A 22,378-nucleotide genomic window follows, 5' to 3' on the forward strand; every position below is an offset into this window, starting at 1 on the left:
TTTAGGCACACTTAGAATGGAAACATTGGAGCTTTTTTAATTATAACACTATTATATGCAAAATAATTGTTACAGATGATAATCCACTATTTTATTTATATTTAGTCACTGATTTGTTTTTTAGCAAAATTGGACAATTAAAACAGACAAATTTAATGTTATGTATACATAATATTTAAGTCTTTTGATCATTTCTTTTAAAGAGAAATGTGTGCTGATAAATTACTGAATTTTTGCCAATGTGATTTTTGTCTTAATAGACACTTCTTCTTTTGTAACCAGTATGTCAGAGATACAAATGGTTATTGAAACCAAGTTGACTACTTGCTTCTAAATATAACAATATGGACATCGCATTTTGATTCTTATGAGTTTTACCTTCAGTTAGAAAGTCTTAACTGTTTGCTATAAGAAGTATCCATAATGATCATAAAATAGATCCACTGTACATTAAAAACAAATTGTTTCAATAGAATACTTATGTATCATGATATCTTTATCATTCAGTCCCAGGAAGACCTACCCTACTTTTACTGTATTCGTAAAAAAAAAAAAAAACCCTTCATTTCCTTTGGAAATAGCTTGTGCATACACTGAACTGTATCCTTTTAATATGGCAGTGAAAAGTATAATCCAAACAAAAGACAGTTGATTTACTTTATCATAGTGAAAGATCAGCTTTATGAAATGGAGGTTAATATTTAGCTGCATTAAGTTATTTTGTTAATCTGCCGGCTGACTGAATTTGTTACTTCCAGAACGATTTCACACCCACTAGTACTTTACTTTAGTAAAGTACTAGTGGAACCACCCCTGCTAGTACTTAGTAAAGTACTAGCAGTTGTGGTTCTAATTTTGTGGTGATTCTTATAAATCACTTAATTACCATTGCATCCAAGAAGAAGTTCTTGACACTGTACAAGATCCACAGACAAGTATCTGACAAATTGTTGCAGATATGAAGTCCCCCATATGTCTGGTACATCTTTTAGTGAGTGTAACTGTACCCCTTTAATGATACTGTTGCATGTAAAAGACTGCTGTACAAATTGGTGCAGTGTGGCTTAGAGGAAAGTTGCTACTGTGGATAAAGGGATGGTTGTGTAAGAAAATGGTTATCAGAGGGAACTGTGCATCTTGGTCTGATGTTATTAGTGGAATTCCTTGGGGTTCAGTGCTGAGGCCATTCCTATTTTCTCTGTATATTAAGGAAGACATATCAGGCTTAAAGTCCAAGTTTACAGATGGCACGAAGGTTGATAGGGTTGTTAATAACAGTAATCAAAGTATGCTGCTGCAACAAGACCTAGAAAAATTAGGCAGATGGGCTGAAAAGTGGCAATTAAGTTTAACACTGACAAATCCAAGCTACTGTTTATGGATAGCAGTGAGCACAGATTAACATACTGTGTGGTACCACACTCAAGTTACTGGAGAATGAAAATGACCAGAGCATGATTGTGCAGCCAGATATGAAGGTCTATGAGCAATGCAGCCAAGGTACCAGGACAGCTCATGGGGGTTCTTTCAGTTATATACAGGAATTTTGCCAGTAGGGATAAGAGGTGATTATCCTATTGTATAAGGCAATGGTTAGACTGTACCTTGAATACTGCATACAGGTCTGGGAGTATCATTTTAGGAAGGACATAGATCTGTTTGAATGAGTGCAGAGAACAGTAGGGATTAGTGAGGGGAACAAAGGGTGCTCTTGCCAAGAAAGAATTCAGTTCTGCACAGCATCAGGAGACTAGGCACTTGTGAGGAGATCTGACTGAGGTGTTTAAGGTTGTGAATGGATTGAATAAGCATTGTTCATTTTGCTCAGACTACACACATGAAGTGGCATAAATTCAAATTGAAGGATGATTGCAGGATAGATGTGCAGAGGCTTTCCTTCAGCCAGCAGGTGGTTGATTGTTGGAACAAACTTTGCTTTGTTGTTGGTGTGAAATTGGATGGTTTGAATAAATTCACTGAAGAACTAGGCAAATTTTTCGGTGATATGGGTGTGTGTGTTTTTTTGCTGATGTTATATTTGCTCATTACATCCAGGTGTTGCAATGGCAGTTTTGTTGTGGCAACACCTGGATGTAATGAGCAAATTCCATTGCTTGTTATGTGAAAAGGACACAGTAAAACATTTTTTGCTGCACCTGAAAGCTTGTTCCTATTAACACAGGCTAGTGTTATGTAGCCAGAATTTCAGATTTTTCAAAACCAATTTTTTTTTGTGTGTGTCAGTTTTTAACTCAACAGTATTCCATTGAAGAATTAAAATAAAGTGCTACTGATCTCTTCTCACACGTTTGATTTGTTTGCTGAGAAGAATTGTTACCATTCTTCACATTATTTAAAAAATCTGAAATAATGCAGTACTGAAAGGGTTGGTGGTTGTATAAGTGCCAAAGTGACTCTTAATATACAGAAGTGTCAGTATATTTTGTTTGTAATATGAAGTGTTTCACTATACTATAAAGTGTTTTGTGTATTTTGGCTAATTAATGTGTTTATATGAAGTCTAAGTTATAAATTTTATAATGTAATACGTAAATCCTGCTGTACTAACTGAGAATAGTGTAGTGTTATTGTTTGTAGTTACATATATCTCAGAATTTACAGTGCTTTAGTTTTCTTTTAGTTTTAGTTTTCTACAGTGTTTTAGATAGTACAGTGCTTTAGTTTTCTTTAATAACTTCTTAAAATTGACTAGAGCAGCAAAGCAAAGAGCTCAGAACAATGAACATGCTTATACTTGGGTGTGAGGGAGTACAGTACTCATTTGCAGTGTCTTTTTGTTCTGTTTGTGGCATGTTTTTCAGACTTGACTTGAGCAGGATAGAGCCACAGGAGATATCTTTGTGTGCTTTAGATGCAAAGAGTGTAAGGAGATTTGAGCAAAAATTCATTGTTTTATGGGTGAATTTGAGTGCTTGAGCAAAAGGGTTGATGCTTTGTATAGGGTTAAAACAGGAGATTCATCAAGCACTCAGTTGCCAAACTCAAAACTAGAACCTACATTGTGCATTTGGCAGCAAAGTGGGATCTCCAAGGCACCTTCTGCCATTGGAGATCCCACAAAAAGTAGATATTTTGTGACTGTTGTCAGGAAAATAAGAATTATGCTATTTAATAAAGGGCAGATGGAATAGGACAATGGTATATCTGCCATGGTGGGACGAGTTTTGTTGTACAACACTCAAATTATTTCCTTTTTTTTTTTTAAAAAGGACACAAAAAGGTTGATATTGTTATACGTGTTGATACTACTGATAGTATAGGTGATCAGAGGATTTACTTCACAGGTAATGAATAATGTTGAGAAAGAGCTGTGAATTAAGATTAATTTAAAAGTATCTGGATATTTTACCATCCATGGTAGAAGGAAGTGCAAGCAAGTGCCTTGTCAATCAGTTTGGCAAGGGAGAGGATGTGCAAGGCTCATAGGGTAGAATTTTTACATTCAGCAGCCTGAATTGTAACGTGCGGGTGATTACAAGGTCTTCTGGGGGTTATCATAGGACAAGCAACTATTTTGAGCATCTTAGGGTTACTTAGAGGAAAAATAGGCACTTGATTGTATGCTAATGCTAGCCACAGTAAATTTTTAAGTATTGGTTAAGTTATGAAATACATAGATCAAACCTATGGTGCCACTCTGAAATAGGGGATGGCACTAGCCACATCAGTTCATTTATTATCTAATCATTTAGGTCTAAATCTTAAAATATCTTGTGTGGTATAAAAAGTTTAATAGCTTTTATAATTGCTTTCCACTTAGCCTCTGCATTTGTTAATAACATCAGTTGGTCTTAATGAAAAGAATTTAAACTAAGACTACTACACTTGCCTTCTGCAAAAGCAAAATCCCTTCATCTGACCATTTGTGGTAGTTTTATTTTTAAATAAATTTCAATATCAGTGCACTTTAATCACTGTCACCTAGTGGTTCTTACCTAGAAATTCTCAATGCGTGAAGAACCACTGCTGATAATGAAAAGTATTTGCTTTTGCCTCTCTATCATGCTAGTATAGAAACTAGCCATCCAGTAAACATAGAAATATTCTGCTACTGAGGGAGTGGCCAACTAACAAGTTTCAGTCAATATTTAGAAAATTAAGTCCCTCATGATAAAGACATTCTGGTGATATGAAAAAAATATATATATATATATATATATATATATATATATATATATATATATATATATAAATATGGGTTGGTTATAAATTATCAGGGGAATATGAAGCCAGTAGTAAGTATAAACTTTGCAATCAAGTTAGTGGGTTAAGGTAGATTATGAGAAGTCTTTGGATAAAATCTCAATGAAAAGTAGGAAAGAATTGTTTACTTATGTTAACACCACAAGGATTATTCCCCTTTTCAGCAACCTGTATATGTTGTTGATAAACGAATAAATATTGTGCATCTACATTCGAATGAGAAGAAATTTCAAGGGATGCGAATATGAGAAGTGTACTTAATTCAAACTGAAAGGTGAACTATTTTATAACGGAAGAAAGTGGAAGAGGAATTGTTGAAACTAAAAGTAAACAAGGCATCTATTCAGTTATTAAAATAAGCAGCAAAAGATGTAGGCAAACATTTTTGCTATAATTATGACTGCATCCTTGGAGTTGCAGGTTATCCATACAAAATACATGGTGTAGATATGCAAATGTCTCATCTCTTCTCTTCACAAAGAAGGATCAGGGTCAAGTGAGCTATTACAGACCTACAAGCTTGACTTCTCTGCCAGTAAAAATAGTCACTTCTTAAGGAAGTAGTGCAGGATCATCTCAACAGTAATGCAATTATTAACATTAGCAAAGGCACATGCTTGCAAGAAAACAAGCTTATATAGCATCAGCCAAAAAAAAAAAAAAAAAGAACAGCACACACCCTTCTCATTTCACCCATCCACTCGCTCCAAATGTTTGTCTAGTTCTGCCTTGATTCTATATAAGCTATCAACTTCTACAACGACAGATGGAAGTTTTGTTCCAGCAATCAACCACCCGCTGGCTAAAGGAAAACTTCTGCACATCTATCCTACAACTGTCTTTCCTCAATTTGAATTTATGCCCTCTCAGGCAATTCTTCTCAGCAAGAGGAAGAATCCCATCAGCATTGAGCATGCTCAAACCATCCAAGGCTTTATACACCTCAATCAGATCACCTCGCAGGTCCCTAGTCTCCAGACACTGTAATTCGCAAAACTTAAGAAGCCTTTCTTTGTAAGAGCACCCTTTGTTCCATTCACTAATCTTGTTGCCTTCTCTGTACTCTTTCCAACAGCTCTACACCCTTCTTAAAATGAGGCCCCCAGACCTGTATACAGTACTCAAGGTGTGGCCAGACCATTCTGTTATACAAGGGGATAATCACCTTATTCCTGCCAGAAAAATTCCTGTATATCATTGACAAGACATCTACCCCTGAGGAATCTTTCAGAAGATTAGACTGGTCGCAGAAAGGAGTCAATGTGAATGGAGAGTACCTAAACCATTTACGATTTGCAGATGACATTGTGGTCATAAGCCATGATCCCAAAGAATTAGAGGAAAATCTTAATCAGTTATGCACAGCTAGTAAGGATTTTGGACTAAAGATGAATATGGCTAAAACAAAAGTAATGATGAACAAGTATGCCACAGAAAGGGAAATAATGATTGAAGGAGCAGTAATTGAAAAGGTGGAGTCATATACTTATCTGGGACAAGTTATTAGCTGTAATAATGATAAATGGCTGGAAGTCAAGAGAAGAATAAATTTTGGATGGATAGCATTCAGGAAATATAGTCACATACTGAAGAGCAATATCCCAGTTTGTCTGAAACGTAAAATAATGGACCAATGTATACTCCCCATCATGACTTATGGAAGTGAAACTTGGGCACTCACCAAAAGAATGGAAGAGAAGCTGAGAACTACACAGCGAAGAATGGAACGAATCATATTGGGAATAAGACTGTTAGATAAGAAGAGAAACACATGGATTAGGCAACAAACTCAAGTAAAGGACATTCTTATCAAAACTAAAGAACTAAAATGGTCTTGGGCAGGACACATAGCTCGAAGACATGATGACAGATGGACTAAGAAAATAACAGAATGGTATCCAAGAGGAGCTAGAAGAAAACCTGGAAGACAAAGGCGGAGATGGATAGATGAAATTCATGAGTTTGTGGGTAGTAAATGGATGTCCAGTGCTCAAAACAGAAGGAACTGGAAAGTTGCTGGAGAGGCCTTCATCCTGCAGTGGATTGAAAATGGCTGATGATGATGATGATGATGATCATTGACAAGACACCATGAGCTACTCTTGCAACTGTCTGCACTGCTCAGAAAATTTCATGTCTCCCACCAGGTCCTTTTCATTCTCTACCACTTTCAGTGTAGTACCACACAGTTGATACGTTATCCTGGAGTTACTGCTTCCCATATGCAGTACTTTACATTTGTCAATTAAACTTCAGTTGCCACTTCTCAGCCCACCTGCTCAATTTTTCTAGATCCTGTTGCAGCAGTGTACTGTCATCAGTGTCATTAACAACCCTGCCGACCTTCGTATTGTCTGCAAACTTGGACATTAAGCCTGATATACCATCATCAATATCATTAATAAATACCGAAAACAACAATGGACCCAACACCCTGGGGCACTCCACTAATAACATTAGTCCATGAAGAGCAGTGTCCATTGATTATCACTCAGTCTTCTTTCACTCAACCATCACTTTATCCATAGCAGCAATTTTCCTGCAATGCCACATTTCTGCCAATTTCTACAGCAGTCTTCCATGTGCAACAGTATCAAAAGCCTTTATAAGATATCAAAATTATTCTTTGCATCCAGTTTCTTTGTGACCGCATGGAGGCTTGAAGTGGTGAAACCCATGTTTAGTCTCTAGAGCAAAGTTTCTGGCACTCCCCCTCCCCCATACTTCTCCTTCAACCCATGCACAGTACTAAGTACTATAGGTTTTGATACCTTTCGTGTTTGGGGTTTTCATAAAAAAAAAAAAAAAAATAGTATCCAATCAAGTTAGTCAGACAAGACTTCCCCTTAACAAACCCATGCTGTATCTGAGCTATAACTGAAGTCTTGACTAGATAATCCTGAAATGCTTCTTTAACCAGTGCCTCCATTCATTTCCCTGGAACAGAAGTTAAACTAACAGATCTGTAATTACCTGTGTCTCCCTTTGTGGATTGGGGTCACATTTGCACATCTCCAGTCCATGTGTACCTCTCCTAGGTCCAAGCAAACTCTCATAATTATGGCTGAGGATTTGCTTACTTCCTTTGCTGCCTCCTTTAATATAACTGGATAGATCTCAGGCAACTTTCTTATGTTTATCTTCAACAATTTCTCCTCCACTTAATTCTCAGTTATTACAAGATTATCTAGCTTACTGCCAGAGTTTAATACACCTCTGGTATTCCCCTCCCTGAATAACTCTTCCTGTGTAAATGTAGATGCAAAATACTCATTCAGTTTGCTAGCTACCTGAGCAGGATCAACAGTTGAACCAGCAATATCAAGTAAACCAATCTGATTCATCCCCTTCCTTCTAGAGTTTACATAAGTAAAGAATTGTTTGCTGTTTTTCTTTGTATCCTTTTCCAAAGATTTCTTGTAATCTGCATTTGCCTGCCTAATGTCCTTTGTGACTTGATTACAGACCAGCTTATATGTACCATAGGCTTCTGTGTCACCTGTTAATTTATATGTATCCCATGCATTTTTCTTCTCTGCCGCATTTCTCATTAGTTCATCAGACATCTGTTTAGGCCAAAACCTTGAACAATATTTCTTACTTGGTATGTAAAAGCCTAGTAGCATTAGAAGATTAATTCTTTGAATGCTTCCCATTTAGAATTTGCTGTTGGTAACATCATCAGTTGGTCCCACCGTATAGAATTTAAGTACTGTTTCAGACCACCGTATTCACCTTTACAAAAGCAAAAACCCTTCCCTTTATCCCTGATGGTAGTTACCTCTTTGAGTAAATTCCACTTCAGCACACTGTGATCACTGCCACCTAGTGGTTCCTTTATCTGCAGATTGTTAATGCATGAAGAATCACTACTGATAATCAGATTAAGAGTATTACTCAGTCTATTTGCCTCCCGAACATAGTGCTGTAGAAAACATCATCCAATAAATCCACAAAAACCTTGCTAGTGTGTGAGTGACCAACCCACAAATTTCAGTCAATATCTGGGAAATTAAAATCCCCCAATATAAGACACTGATTTACTGGCCCACTGTATTTATCTGTACAGTTGTGTATTATACTCATCAGGATCATTAGGCCTATAACAGACTCCTACTCTCAATTTTGCTTTCCCAGTGTTTATGTCAAACCAAACTGGCTCGACACTGCACTGTCCAGCCATGTCGACTGGCCGTACTTCCTTGGATTTAATGTGTTTCTTAACCAATAGCATAACCTATTGGTTAAGAAACACAGTTTGGACACTAGACACCTTAGAGGAGATTTGATTGAGGTGTTTAAAGCTCTGAGAGGCATCAGTAAAATGAATGAGGACGAAATTTTCAAGATTAGGGGACGACATAAATTAAAGTTACGGGGGGGAAATGTTTAGATTGGACTGCAGGAAGTTTTATTTTAGCCAGCGAGTTATAAATTACTGGAATAAGAGTTGCCTACGTGGGTGGTAGAGGCTGACAGTTTGGGGAAATTCAAAGGTCATCTGGATAGTATCTTCAGGTCAGGGAAGCGCATAGGATGATAGCTTTAATTTCCTTTTCTTTTATTAATTATTATTATTTATTTATTATTATTTTTTTTTTTTATCATTGTTTTATTTGGTTTTTTTTTTTTTTTTTTTTTTTTTTTGGCTGGTGCAGCATAAGCCATAGGCTTTCTTGCACCATGCGGCCATTACTAATACCTATCCTGTCTATCCTTCCTGTACACATTGTACTCCCCAAATTCCAGTTCTGCATTCCTTATATATGTGTGACACCACGTCTGTTATCCCAACAATATCTGCCTCTGAAGTTTTGACCAACACCTTAAATTTATCAAATTTATTTACCAAACTCCTAGCATTGGTGTACACACAAGTATATATGCACCTATTTCTATTCTTAGCTACCTTAACACAGCCCATGTATTTACTTGTTCTGCAATGACTCCCAGCAACTCTGGAATCCCCTGCACCTTGTTTTCCAGGCTGCTGCTCATTTCAATAGAAGCAGTGCAAGAATCACTTTCACCTCTGCCATCAGCTACTGTTAATCTGTTAGTCAGTGTATCTCTCCAAGCTAGCAGTTTTCCAACCTACCTAATTCTGCCTTGATAGCTTCAGCAAATATTCTTGCACCCTTTCTGTTTAAGTGTATGCCATTCTGTAGCCACAGTCTCTCCTGTTAACAAGTACAGACCAGGCTGAGAAAAATTCTACCCCTTGAGCCTTGCACAATCTTTCCAGGGACAAATTGATCGACAAGGCTCTCATCATATGCTCCCTCCTATCATGTCTGGTCAGAATTGCAGACACTTTAAAATTCAACCTGGAATTGATGTGGGCAGCTTAACTCACTGCTTTTTTTTTTTTTCTCAACATTGACCTGTACTTGTTAAGCAATTCCGCCTGTCTCCTACTCTTAATATCATTAGTGCCAACGTGTACAACATTATCACCCTTTGTGCCCTTAAAAGGTGATATCTGCTCTACGTCATCAACCTTTGCCCCTGGCAGACATACTCTGGTCCTGTTCCACCTATCATTTTTGCACAGTATGTTCCCCGTTTTCCTGACAACAACTAGTTCCTTTGGGACCAGCACATTCTGCCTTGGGGGTTGCTGCTGTGTTGCATGCTGTGCAAGCTGTGGCAATTGATGTGGGCAGCTGAAAGCTTGATGGGCCCCTCAGTTTAAATCCTTCAAGGGCATTCATCCTGCCCTTCAAGCTCTCATATAGGCCCATAACAATACTGAGTTGGCATCTGATTTCCTTACATCGCACACACACAAAGACATTCCCTTTGTCAATATTCCTGATTGATCCACAAACATCAAACAAGCAGTGCATTTCAAAAGGCTGTGATTCAGAGGACAACTGCCTCCTCAGTTCTCCCCTGAGCCACAGCACTCCCATTAGTTTGAGCCTTTTGCTTAGTTGCTCTGGTCTGAATCATGATTTCTATTCAATTTCATATAAAATTCCAATACAAAATATAACCCTAAACTTATATCCTAATGCAGTTATAACACTATATATATGTATTTCAGTATCGAATATTATCTCCAAGTTACTCATGACTTTCTTATCTCCTGTCAAGTTATATGTATTAATTTATAATGGTACGTTTGTAAAAACTAGGTGGTTATATGTATTAAAAAAAAAGTACAATTTAATTGACAATTAAATTTAATTAGTTTAAATTTTACTGAGTAATTGATACTACTATACTTGCTATCTAGTTTTTTGTTAAACTTTATGCTATCTAGTTCGGGTTATACATTGTATTGTATAACAATGGCGGCAAGCTACAAACGATAAATCTACAGACACTAGATATTAATTACTTTCAAACTCGTGCTATCTAAATTCAAAATAAACCATGTACTTGCCTAGGTCTATAAGCTATTTATAGAAAAAAATTTAATATAACAATTAAGTCAATAAAACGGCTAAATATAATTAAACTTAGCATTCGCAGGAGCTGCAAAACTTTTCCACCTCGTGGATTAGATATCCTTACCGATACTAGGTAATAACCTACAAAATCTCTAAGTTCAAATTAAACTAAGTATCATTAGTAGGAATATAAAGCACTTCTAGAAAATAAATTAATATGCCAATGTAAGACAAACTTCTCTATTAGCTGGAGCAGTCAAAACTTTGCCTGTTCACGCCTTTTATTATATGACAATAAAAGCATGAATTTGGTATGGGAAGATCATGTCCAACCAATCTGATTAGGTACTGTGAGGTAGTCACAAAGGAATTTAATTACAAGTTCCTTATTTCAGTAAGATTTTTGATAATGTTGCACATTTAAAAACTTCTGTGCAAATTGGTACAGAACAGCATTAGGGGCACATTACTGCTATGAATAAATAGACAGTTGAGGTGAAGGAAACAATGATTATTAATTACCATTATTTGTGGACTAATGTTATTAGGTGAAATCCTTTGGGGGTTTGTTGCTGGTCTTGTTTTTGATATTTATATGATATCCAGCAATGCCAAGTTTATTGTCTAAGTTTGCTGATGATAAAAAGTGGGAGGGGTGGTTAATTATAGTAATCATAGTATGTTACAAGGCCTGGATATGTTAGATCTGCACAAAAGTGGCATTTGAGGTTTAACATTAATAAATACAAGGTACTAATTGGTTAGCAGTAATCCCAGAATAAAGCACCACTTGAGTGGTACCGTATTCAATGTAGCAGAAAAGAAAGAATCTGGGGGTAATTATACAGTCTAATATGAAGTTTCATGTAGGTGAGCTGGCAGAAGAGCTCATGCAGTTCTCTCAGTAATATACATTGACAAAGTCTACTTGCAGAACAAGGAGGCAATTAACCAGTTGTATAAGGCAATAGTTAAGCATGCTGTTTGAATATTGCATGCAACTTTGGAAGCTTATTTGAATAAGTATTGAGATCTGTTGGAACAGGTGCAGAGAAGAGCAACAATATTAGTTGGAGCACAAAAGGGTGTTGTTACCAAGAAAAATCTGAGTTCAGTAAAATGCAACATCTGGAAACAGTCTTGGAGGAAACCTGATTGAATGTTTATGGCTTTAAATGGATTGAGTAAACTAAATGCTGATTGTATCCTTACTTTGTATTGTATGACAATAGGGGACATTTAAAAAAAATTGTTGAAAGATGGTTGAAAATTTGCTTTCTATAAGAGTAATTGTTTTCTTTTAACAAACTACTATATTGTGTTGTGGAAGTGGGTACTTTGAATAAATTTAAAAGATGTGCAAGTTGTTAGAAGGAATAGACATATGAAGTGGACTCTTTTTGTGCTACTGATACTTCTTTTCTTAATAAGTGTACTTACTTTGCTGTATAACAAAAATTTTTATGCAAGAGTCAGTGTATTATTGTTAGCAGCATTCACGTAAAGTAAAAAACTAAACCTAAGAATATTTCTGAGAAGAGCATTTGGTCAAAGTAGAAAAACAATACTTTCTTTTCAATATTTAAGTATAATACAATACTTTGAATTAGAAAAATTCAAAATGTTTAATCCACCAGTGTAGATCTCAGAACAAATCCCCAAAAACTATTTCAAAAGAAATATTCTTAATTCCCCCAAGAAAGGAATTGTATTAAACACACACTGTGTCTGAAAAATACACGATATAACTTCAGGAATGAGTTCCTCATATGTAGACAATAAAAATATTTTATATCAACATAGTTCCGGAAATGCTTGATTCCCGAGTTATTAAGCAGAATGTCTTATCTTCCGCAGGTGATTTCCTTCATCACAAGGTACTGACAGAATCTGATAGTTTTCCATTCTGACCATGTACTCAAATCAGGAGCAAGCGGATGTGCACTTTATGTACAGTTTGGTGGATGGCAATGCTCCAGAGGCTTGTCGTTTGTACCATGAAAGGTTCCCAGAACGAAGATGTCCAGACAGGAAAATGTTTGAAGGTATCCATTGCCGCCCTTGTGAACATGGGACCTTTACACCTCGTGCTGCTGACAGAGGACGACCAAGATCTAAGACTCCTGAAGTAGAGGAGGAGATTTTGGATGTTGTGCATGCCACTCTTGGAATCAGCAGAATAGCAGTGCAACTGGCTGTTCAATGTTCAACTATTTGGAGAGTGTTGCGAGAACACCAACTGTATCCTCACTATCTGCAATGGGTACAGGCCTTGTCACTAGCAGATTACCCTGCAGGAGTAATGGTCTGCCAGTGGTATTAAGGCCTGTATTCAGGCAGAAGGTGGACATTTTGAACAATTACTATAGCCTTCAAAACTCGGAAACTGTGTGTGTGTGTACATGTGTGTGTGTACTAGAAAAATAAATGCACAAGGCTTAATAAAGTACGAATTCGAAATTCACTACAGAAATGCCAGTGTATATGTACAATATTTTGTTCGTAGTAGTGAACAACAACAGTAGTATAAAAGGAATCGATTTAATTGTATCTCATATTGTGACTACCTTCACAATGAGTTACCATGATATTGCACTACCTCAAATAAGTAATGCTTCATAAATGGAGAAGACTATTGTTACTTATTCTCAGAGGATATCACCACCCAGATGGTACTGTTTCAAGTCTTATTGACTCTGTGGGTGCATAGTACACCGGTGTTGCAATCATGCCATTCCATTTGTGAAGTAGCATAATTATACTATTATTGGCTTTGAAACAGTGCCATCTGGGTGGTGCTATCCTCTGAGAATAAGTGACAGTCTTCTTCATTGGTGAAGCATTGCTTATTCGAGGTAGTGCAATATCATGGTTAAATCATTGTGAACGTAGTCACAATATGAGATACAATTAAATCTGTGCCTTTTATACTACTATTGCAGTTTATTACTACAAACAAAATATTGTGTATATACACTGGCAGTTCTGTAGTGAATTTCAAATTCATAGTTTATTACGCCTTGTGCATTTATTTTTCTAGTACTATTACTTTGTACACCATTTGGCATCTCTCGTATTGTGGAATTATACTTCACAATTGGGTTGGCATGATTGCAACACCAGGGAACCTACCCACCCACCGAGGGTAGGCCAATAAGCCTTGGAACAGTGCTGTCTGGGTGGTAGTATCCTCAGAGAATAAGTAACAATAGTCTTTTCCATTGGTGAAGTGTTACTTATTCAGGGTAGTGTAATATCATGGTAATTTGTTGTGAAGGTAGGTAGTCGCAATATGAGCTACAATTAAATCAATGTCTTTTATACTACTGTTGTAGTAGTGAACTACAACAGTAGTATAAAAGGCATTGATTTAATTGTAGCTCATATTGTGACTACAAACAAAATATTGTGGAGTGGATTAAAATCAATTTTTTTTGCATTTTTTTTTATTTCCAAACATAAAAGTTAATCAACTTATGATACTCTTACTTATTATGAATGAGTAGAAAATTGAGAGGGAATTAAATTAATATTGGGTGTGAATTTATAAGTTGCAATAAATATACATGAAAGATTGTCTGGAAAGGCAGAAATGAAGAGAGAAAATTAATTTTTGCAAGTTGGTGAAACAGAAGTGACATCTGATTTTCTCTGCATTAATAGATTAGGAAGATTCATAGATTTTCACAACTCATTAATATATGTATAATATACATAATATTTGATGAATATGAAAGTCTTTGGTCATTTTCTCTTAGTACTTCCCCAATTTTTATCATCTATATGAGAAGAGCAACCTTATGTAGGAAATCAACTAAATCTACCAAGAAACTATCTTGTTTCATTTTACAAATATGTAGTTTCAACTAGTCTTAATGGTGTATATTTCTGCTGCATTCTGACAATCTCTATTAATTGCCTCAACCACTGAATATATACAAGATGAATATATCATCTTAACTCTGGATATGACTTGAATGGTAAAAGGTTGAGAGCTGCTGCTTTAAGCTAACTTAGCAAATCTTAAGTGTATTTATTGATTTTCCAATAAATTTGCTAAGATTGTTCAAAATAACAGTATGGCATATTTCAGTTGGCTTGTTTAGCATATTGTGTCTTAATTCTATGCTACTAAAACTTGCGACAGTTGTAATAATGTTATAAATAATCCCAAACTCTGTTTTGAAAAGGCTAAGAATAGGCACATCACTCCTTGTCCCAACAGCTTTGGCAAGAAACTGAGGGTGACTTGCCAAAGCTATTAGCTACAACATCTGTCCATCCATACTTCACTTCTCTTACATAATGACTGTTCTATTGCATCCTCATATAAAGATAAAGTGTGATTTATTATCATACTACCTTTCCTCCTAACTCTTGCATCAGTGATCTTGGTAAATCTCCTCTTCCTCTCATACTGAATATATTCCATCCAGTACTCTCTTAGTCTTACAGGAAGACCGTAGAAAACTTGTCTTGATGGCATTTCTGTGCTTGCTCTTAAAAGCCTGTGGTCCAGTGTTAATTCTTGTATTGTGTTGCCTTTTATTCCTTATCCAAATTTTGTATTCTGCATGGAAACTTGTTCATATCCAGCCAATTCCTAAAATAGATGGCAGATCCCTCCTTTCAAGTGTCCCCATTGCATTTAATTCAACTTTTTCCAGAGTAGTGGAAAAATCCAACTAGAAACTTGTATGCTATCTTGAAACCTTCCTCTGATTACCAATTGTCAATATGATTTTCTTCAGTGTCCACGCACTGGCAATATCTTGGCTCATGTTACTCATCACTGGACAAATTTTGTGGAAAAGTTCAGAGAAAACTAAATAGACTTCAACATTTCTAAGACTTGATCAATATAGCAGTGCTTCCTAGCCTTAGGGTAGAGACCCCTTGGACTGGGGTAGCAAAGGTATCCCTCAGCCTTTCAGAATAAAAAAAACAGATTTTTCTTAGCCCCACCTTCCAAGTGGCTTATCAGAGTTGTTTACTCTTGGCTTTCATGAGCTTTTTTCTTTCTTACTGACAACAGGCTCTTTTTCATGTATTTTCTCTTTCCTCCTCCTCCCTCACTTTCTAGTTCACCAAGTCTTTTCTGTCCTCCTTTGTTGGTATAGTGGTTTCATCACTTGTCACTCATTTGGCAAGGTGTGTTTGAGTTCTGTCATAGACTAAAACATCTAATGGTTTCTTCAGCTCCAGTTGAAGAAGACTTAGCCTTAATCCTTATAAAACCCCAGTGTGTTTTTTTTATTTCCTACAAAAGAAAATAAACTTATCTACTTCCATGCTCAGCTAACAACATTCACAATTTTTTACAAAATACCATGCCTTTACTGGAGACTGATGACCTAAAATTTCTAGGAATATGTACACTGTAATAAATATTGCTTCCTTTGCATTGAGAAAAAAAGTCTTTGTGTTAATGGTTATTAATTAACCTAAATCTATCCTACCATGTAATTTTTTTCCCCTCACACCTGGGATGTTACTCCAAAATTTCTCAAACTCCTAGATCCTTTCCAAAAGAAGAGTACTCATGCTAATTGATTTCTTTCTGACTTAAAGTTGCCTCTTTTCTTACCACACAGGTATTCATTTTCTGCTGTGTCTTTTTTAGAGATTTCCATAAATACATTTCTTCTGAATTAGCATCTCATAATTCCATACCCTTCCTCTAAACCAGTCCAAAAGTGTCTCAGCCAATCAACATCAGTTCAGGTTCAACTTGCCAAACTTTTTCTCCTCCTCATTTGTCTTCTACATCTATTTTTTGGAATAACTTGTGTTTATGTGTATTTCCTGAAAAATTATTATAGTCCACAGAAATTCAAATCTTAATATCAACAGGTTTTTTTTTTTTTTTCCCCCTCCATTTTTTCCTGGCCTTCATCCTATACACAATATTAGGTTTTAATTTAATACCTTTTGTGTACTGGATTATATCCAGTACACAAAGAAGGGCAACAAGATTAGTGAATGGAACAAAGGGGTGCTCTTACGAAGAAAGGCTTAAGTTTTGCAAATTACAGTGTCTGGAGACTAGGCACCAGCGAGGTGATCTGATAGAGGTGTATAAAGCCTTGAATGGTTTAAGCATGCTCAATGCTGATGGGATTCTTCCTCTAGCTCAGAAAAATCACCTGAGAGGGCATAAATTCAAATTGAGGAAAGACAGATGTAGGATAGACGTGCGGAAATTTGCCTTTAGCCAGCGGGTGGTTGGTTGGTGGAACAGACTTCCATCCCTTGTGATGGAGGTTGATAGCCTAAATAAGTTTAAGGCTCAGCTGGACAGGTATTTTGAACGAACAGAGGGGTGAAGTGGAAGTGGTTTTTTTTTTTTTTTTTTTGGCTGATGCTGCATAAGCTTGCTTTCTTGCATCAAATGCCTCTACTAATGCTAATGCTAATATGCATGACACTGCAGTATCTCAGAAGTCTGAAATTTGATATGATATACCTAGCATTGAATAGCAACTACAAGAACTAATTGGACAAATAATCCAATACCAAATTCAAATGACATGATTTGGCACTACTTGTCTAGAATTTTTTTTTTAATCAAATAACCTTAAAAAGATGGTGTACTGTATGCTAATGCAAATATCATAAATTTTTTTAAATTAAAACCCCAAACACAAAAGGTGTTAGAACCTGAAGTACTTAGTACCTCTATGGTACTAAGTACTACAGGTTCTTCATCTTATGAAGAACAGTTCATAAGATGAAGGAAGATATTTGTTGACATTTCCATTGTAATTTCAAGAAAATATGTGTGAGGGAGCTTGTTCCAGAAAGTGGAAGTTGAAGGAATAAATGAAGAAGAAAAGTTGGTTATGTGAGTTTGAAGTTGGACAGTAAAAGGATGCTGACTAGATGTAGCACATGTTTGGACTAGTGTGGAAGGAGGGGGATGTTATAGAAGCACAGTTCAGAAAAAGTGTCCATGGAAGTATCTGCAGATAAGGCATGCAGTAGAAACAATGTCAGAGAGGGGGAGGATCATTAATTAACCTAACTGCCCCTCTGAATGGATTCTAGAAGCCTGAGTGAGGTCATGGGAGCATTGCCCAAAATGTGGGAACAATATTCCAGTTGGACAAATTTGAGATTTGTACAGAGTGAGTAGCTATTTGGAAGATAAGTAATGCTGAGGGTAAAGGAGAAAACCCAGTTTTTTAGTTACAGAAGAAGTAATATTTGTTGTGGTGTGCTTATGCGAAGAGAAATTAGAAGGCAGGCTAATCCCTAATAGCAATATGTGTGATCTCATCTAGAAATCAGAGTGTCATCGAAGGTGAGTATAGGAGCAATAGAATCCTTTTTGTGAGATATGAGACAGGACTGATGAGAAGAATTGAAATTAACTAAGTTATCTTTTCCCTAATAAGGGGTGTGTGTGTGTGTGTGTGTGTGTGTAAAAACCATTTATTATAGGGAGAGATTTTGTTTTAAGGCCACTTAAAACAAAAGGCCCCCCCACACACACCCCTGTTGTATGATACACAACCTCGGTGTTTGTTGTTGAGGCAACCACCTAAATTGTGAGAAATTACATATAAGTGTGTTTCTGATGTAAATGTTATACAAGTAAATAGTGATTAGATATAGAATTTACTATATAAAAGAAGGGTTAAGATCAAAAACAGTTATGAAAAGAAATACTATTGATGAGTCAACTGTAAACATGTTTTCGGTTGACACAGAGGATCGAATAGAATAACTAAAAAAAGAAAATAATAAAAAGAACTTTGTTTCCAGAAAATATAGTAAATTCTTAGTTCCTGAATTAAGATGATTATAGTGACCTCAGGCAGAGAAAATAGGCAGCAGTGAATTCTAGAAGGAAATAGAAACAAGTGTTTTGTTAATGTTTAACAAATTAAAAAAAGCAAAGAGCAGACAAAGTAACACAGTAAGGGATGCTAAATTTCTAAGGAGAAAAAAAGTTAACATAGGAAGAATGTAACCTCTTTATGTATTCATAAAACCAATGACTTGTGAGAAATAAGACAAATACAGAAAAGTAAAAAGAGAAGGAAAAGGTAGAAAAACAGCAGCTGGGGCAGCTCAGAATTGTAATGTCTGTTCCTATAAAGACCTTAAACTGAGATCTGGGAGTATAAACCATGAATTTAAAGTCAGTTGTGTATAAATAATAATACAAAGAAAAAGGATAAAAAAAAATTACACACACACAAACTACGATAGCCAATTAGCAGATGCAAATTCTCTAGACTAAGACATGGCAATGCCAAGGTGTATAATATGTACAAAGATGGATGGAGAGGAGAGAGAATAATGAAGTGAAGGCTAACTAATATACATGTGGAAGCTACACAAAAGGTTGATTTTTATATATATAACTGGTAATATTTTTATAATTGATAATATTCAGTGCCTTACAAAATTGATTTTGAAGATAGTCAATGGAAATAGGTGCTAATAAGTTAAGAAAAAAATCTAATATTGACAACTGCAATTTCAGTATCACTGCAAATGGTAGCAGTCCTGGTACATTGGGAAAGGAATAAGACTGGAATGTATGCTTTTGGAAATATTGGAAAAATGTGAGAAAATGACAACATTAAAATTAAAAAGATGTTTATTATAGAAATTAATAACTGTATGATAATTGTCAATGTTTATATTCAAGCCTGAGTAATTAGCTTTTTTTATTGTTGCTGTTAATTTTATCCAAGTAAAGTTCTGATATAAATGGCCAAAATCATGGAGAAAACTTGGAGTGACATGTATAACTGTTTTCACCTCCTTCAATAATACTACTCAAAAATTATTACATCAAATAAGAAATTACAACTAAATATGGATAATTATAATTTTTCTTATGTATGATTTTTCATAATTTTCATTAAACACCAGTAAGTTTCAGATTTATAACCCCTTGCAGGAGTAGTTATGCCAGATAACTTGAAAAAATGTTAGAGCAATTGTTTGTACCTGTTCTGGAAATTATCTAACAGTAAAATAATGTTAGTCAGCCTGTTTTGGAGACCCTGCATACAGTATTTCACATATACAGTACTAACCTTTGATTTTCAAAGACTTTTCATCAGTATTAATTGTCATAATTTGAAATTTGTCCATAATGAAATTCATTGTAAATATAAAAATGTAATTAAATGCTGTGCTGCTTATTGGAACATTCATGTAAATCAATGTTTTTAATAATTTTGATGATATAATGGTTTACCAGCAGATCCAAGGTACCCTGTGGGCAGTCCTGCCTCTTGTATTATTGCTAATCTATATTTATGCTGGTCTGAAGCCTCTCTACTACAGGATATTCTTAACTTTAGGTATGTGTGATTTATGTGCATTTAATTCTTCAAATTTTCCCCATAGTTTTGGCCATTTTTATCATGAGGAACTTGTTTAGAATAAAAGTAACAGCCAAAAAGCCAGTTATTTAGACTTGGATATAAATATAGATAATGATCACATAATTATTAATCTTCATAATAAATGGGGTTTTTTTTTTTTTTTAAATTAATGTGGTTTTCTTCTTACATTAGTTGGACAGTATTTCCAAGAGTATTCCTTTCCTGGTGTACCAAGGTTGTTAGTATTTGCAGTAATACTGAAATTGTAGTTGTCAATATTAGGTTTTAGGCTTATCAACAACCTATTTCTATTGGCTTATGGTGCATTATGGCCTTTGCTGCCCTTGCACTGTAAAGCCTACAAACAACAACAACCACCATTGGCTTATCTTCAATATCACTTTCATAAGGTATTGAATATTATAAATTATACAAACTTATTACCAGATTATGTATATGAAAATGCAATTATTCATTGGCTTTCACATATGTCTATTAGTTAGCTTTCACTTTATTCCCTCCCATCTCAAACATCCATGTTTGTATATCTTATATGCACCTTGCCATTGTGGTATTTTACACCCTTGAAAACTTGTACCTGCTAATTACCTGTCATGGTTGGTTTATATATAACTTTTTTTTCATCCTTCTCATTTTTCTTTGTATTATTATTATTCTATTATACATAACTGACTGATTCTTATTTTTTCATGAGTCAGTGTTATGAACACATAAAGAAGCTGTGTTCTTCCTCTAACTTCTCTTTCATATATCCTTTAGTTTAGTATATCTTTTATTTTGCTACTTTGTTCTTTACTTTGCTTTTTCTATGATGAGCTATATTTATCCTGAATTTAATTAAACATTAACAACATGCACTTATTTCTCTTTCAGGCTACAATTTACTGATTCCTCCTATATTCTCCACTTGATTTAAAAATAATTATTAACACCTAACTAAGGTGCTAATAATTTCTCACATCTTCGGTATGCATGTTCCTTTTGAAACGGTAATTTTCTTTATTTTTACTTATTTTGCCAGACCCTCTGAGTCAACCATAAACAGTGCTTGTCATTAATAGTATTTCCTTTTGTAATTGTTTCTGATTTTACCCCTTGTTTCATTTACTAAATTCTGAGAGAGAGAGAGAGAGAGAGAGAGACTTTAAATATATATTGTATTAGTGGCTTTATGTACGATAGTATATTTTTGTAGGTTATTAAAATTGCAGTTACATAAATTAATATAGGTATATTTGTAATTCATATTCAAATAAATATTTGTGTAATATGTGATGTCTGGAATCTCATAAATCTCGGATGCCTTATGTATTAAAAATAAATTTAAAATTTTCAGTTTATATTTAACTTTGTGGGGCCTAGCATTTTTTGTGTAATTCAAACAAGCTAAAGTTATTTATACTTTCTGCAACAAATGCATATCTATTTGCAAAGTTTAGCATGGATCAACTTTGCAAATAGACACCATAAAATTTTTATCTGTATTAATTTATACAACTGCTACTTTCATTTGATGCCTTTGTCAGCTAGATGCAATCACTTTAAATCAAACATATCAGAAAAATAAATAAATAACCAAATCAAAATTAACTGTATGTATGAATAAAGTCATTGTATGACATCACTGTTTATATTATGAACCAGAAGGAAAGCGATTGTGGCAAAGTATGGGTATTGCAAATTCCATTTCTAAGTCTTTGAACTAAAGCTTTTGAGCTACAAACTTCAAATAATAATCAGAAAATCTACAAAATGAGAGCTTTCATTTGATATCTTTCAAAAAGAGATATGCCTCCTTTCTTAAGGTATCATATATTATTAAAACAAATTTTATTATGTTGATGTATTAAATGTATGCATCTCTTTGCATTCATTTTGTCTTGGGGACACAATTCTTTTAGTGATGGCCACTGGCCTTTTGACTGTCAAAGCTTGGGCTTATGTTAACCCACTGATATTAGTGAAATCTAATGTGAGATTAAATTATTAATACTCCTTTACATACCTGGCATCACCAAAAGTGAATATACTCTAAAACTTGGAGCTACATTGTGACTCTGGTCTCCTGTTAGATGCCTGGGGACCTCTAGTAGTGAACGTGCACCAATCTGTGAATAACATAGCAAATCCATGTGACGTAAGTGGGATACGAAAAAGAATATCCAATTAGTCACACAAAAAGGGTCTTGCATGATAGTATAGTAGTTTTGGCACTTGTTGGGAGAGATCAGAGCTTGAATCCCAGACCTCCCCCTCTCTACAGTTGATGACTAGATATTTAAAAAAGGCCTCTGCAACTGAGGCTGTAATTAGCTGATCTCATAGGGTTTACATTTTAATTATTCCAGGTTTTCAGCCCACATAACATGCAAATCAGCCTATGCA

The 22,378-nt window shown here is 35.2% G+C and overlaps 1 protein-coding gene across 5 annotated transcripts in view; it reads left to right on the forward strand.

The window, feature by feature from the left end:
* Positions 1 to 22,378, forward strand: part of LOC150088466 (uncharacterized) — a 266,563-nt gene that overhangs the window by 131,360 nt on the left and 112,825 nt on the right. For 3 of the 5 annotated variants that reach the window (XM_090369525.1, XM_090369524.1, XM_090369526.1), the window contains exon 5: positions 19,846 to 19,948. The exons of the other annotated variants lie outside the window; for them this stretch is intronic. In XM_090369525.1, coding sequence (XP_090225651.1) covers positions 19,846 to 19,948 — 103 coding nt within the window. The remainder of the gene's footprint in view (positions 1 to 19,845; positions 19,949 to 22,378) is intronic. 5 annotated transcript variants of the gene reach the window in all.

This window comes from Mastigoproctus giganteus, chromosome 3, assembly GCF_048544385.1.
Source record: "Mastigoproctus giganteus isolate SK-2022 chromosome 3, ASM4854438v1, whole genome shotgun sequence".
In the NCBI taxonomy this organism is placed as follows: Eukaryota; Metazoa; Arthropoda; class Arachnida; order Uropygi; family Thelyphonidae; genus Mastigoproctus; species Mastigoproctus giganteus.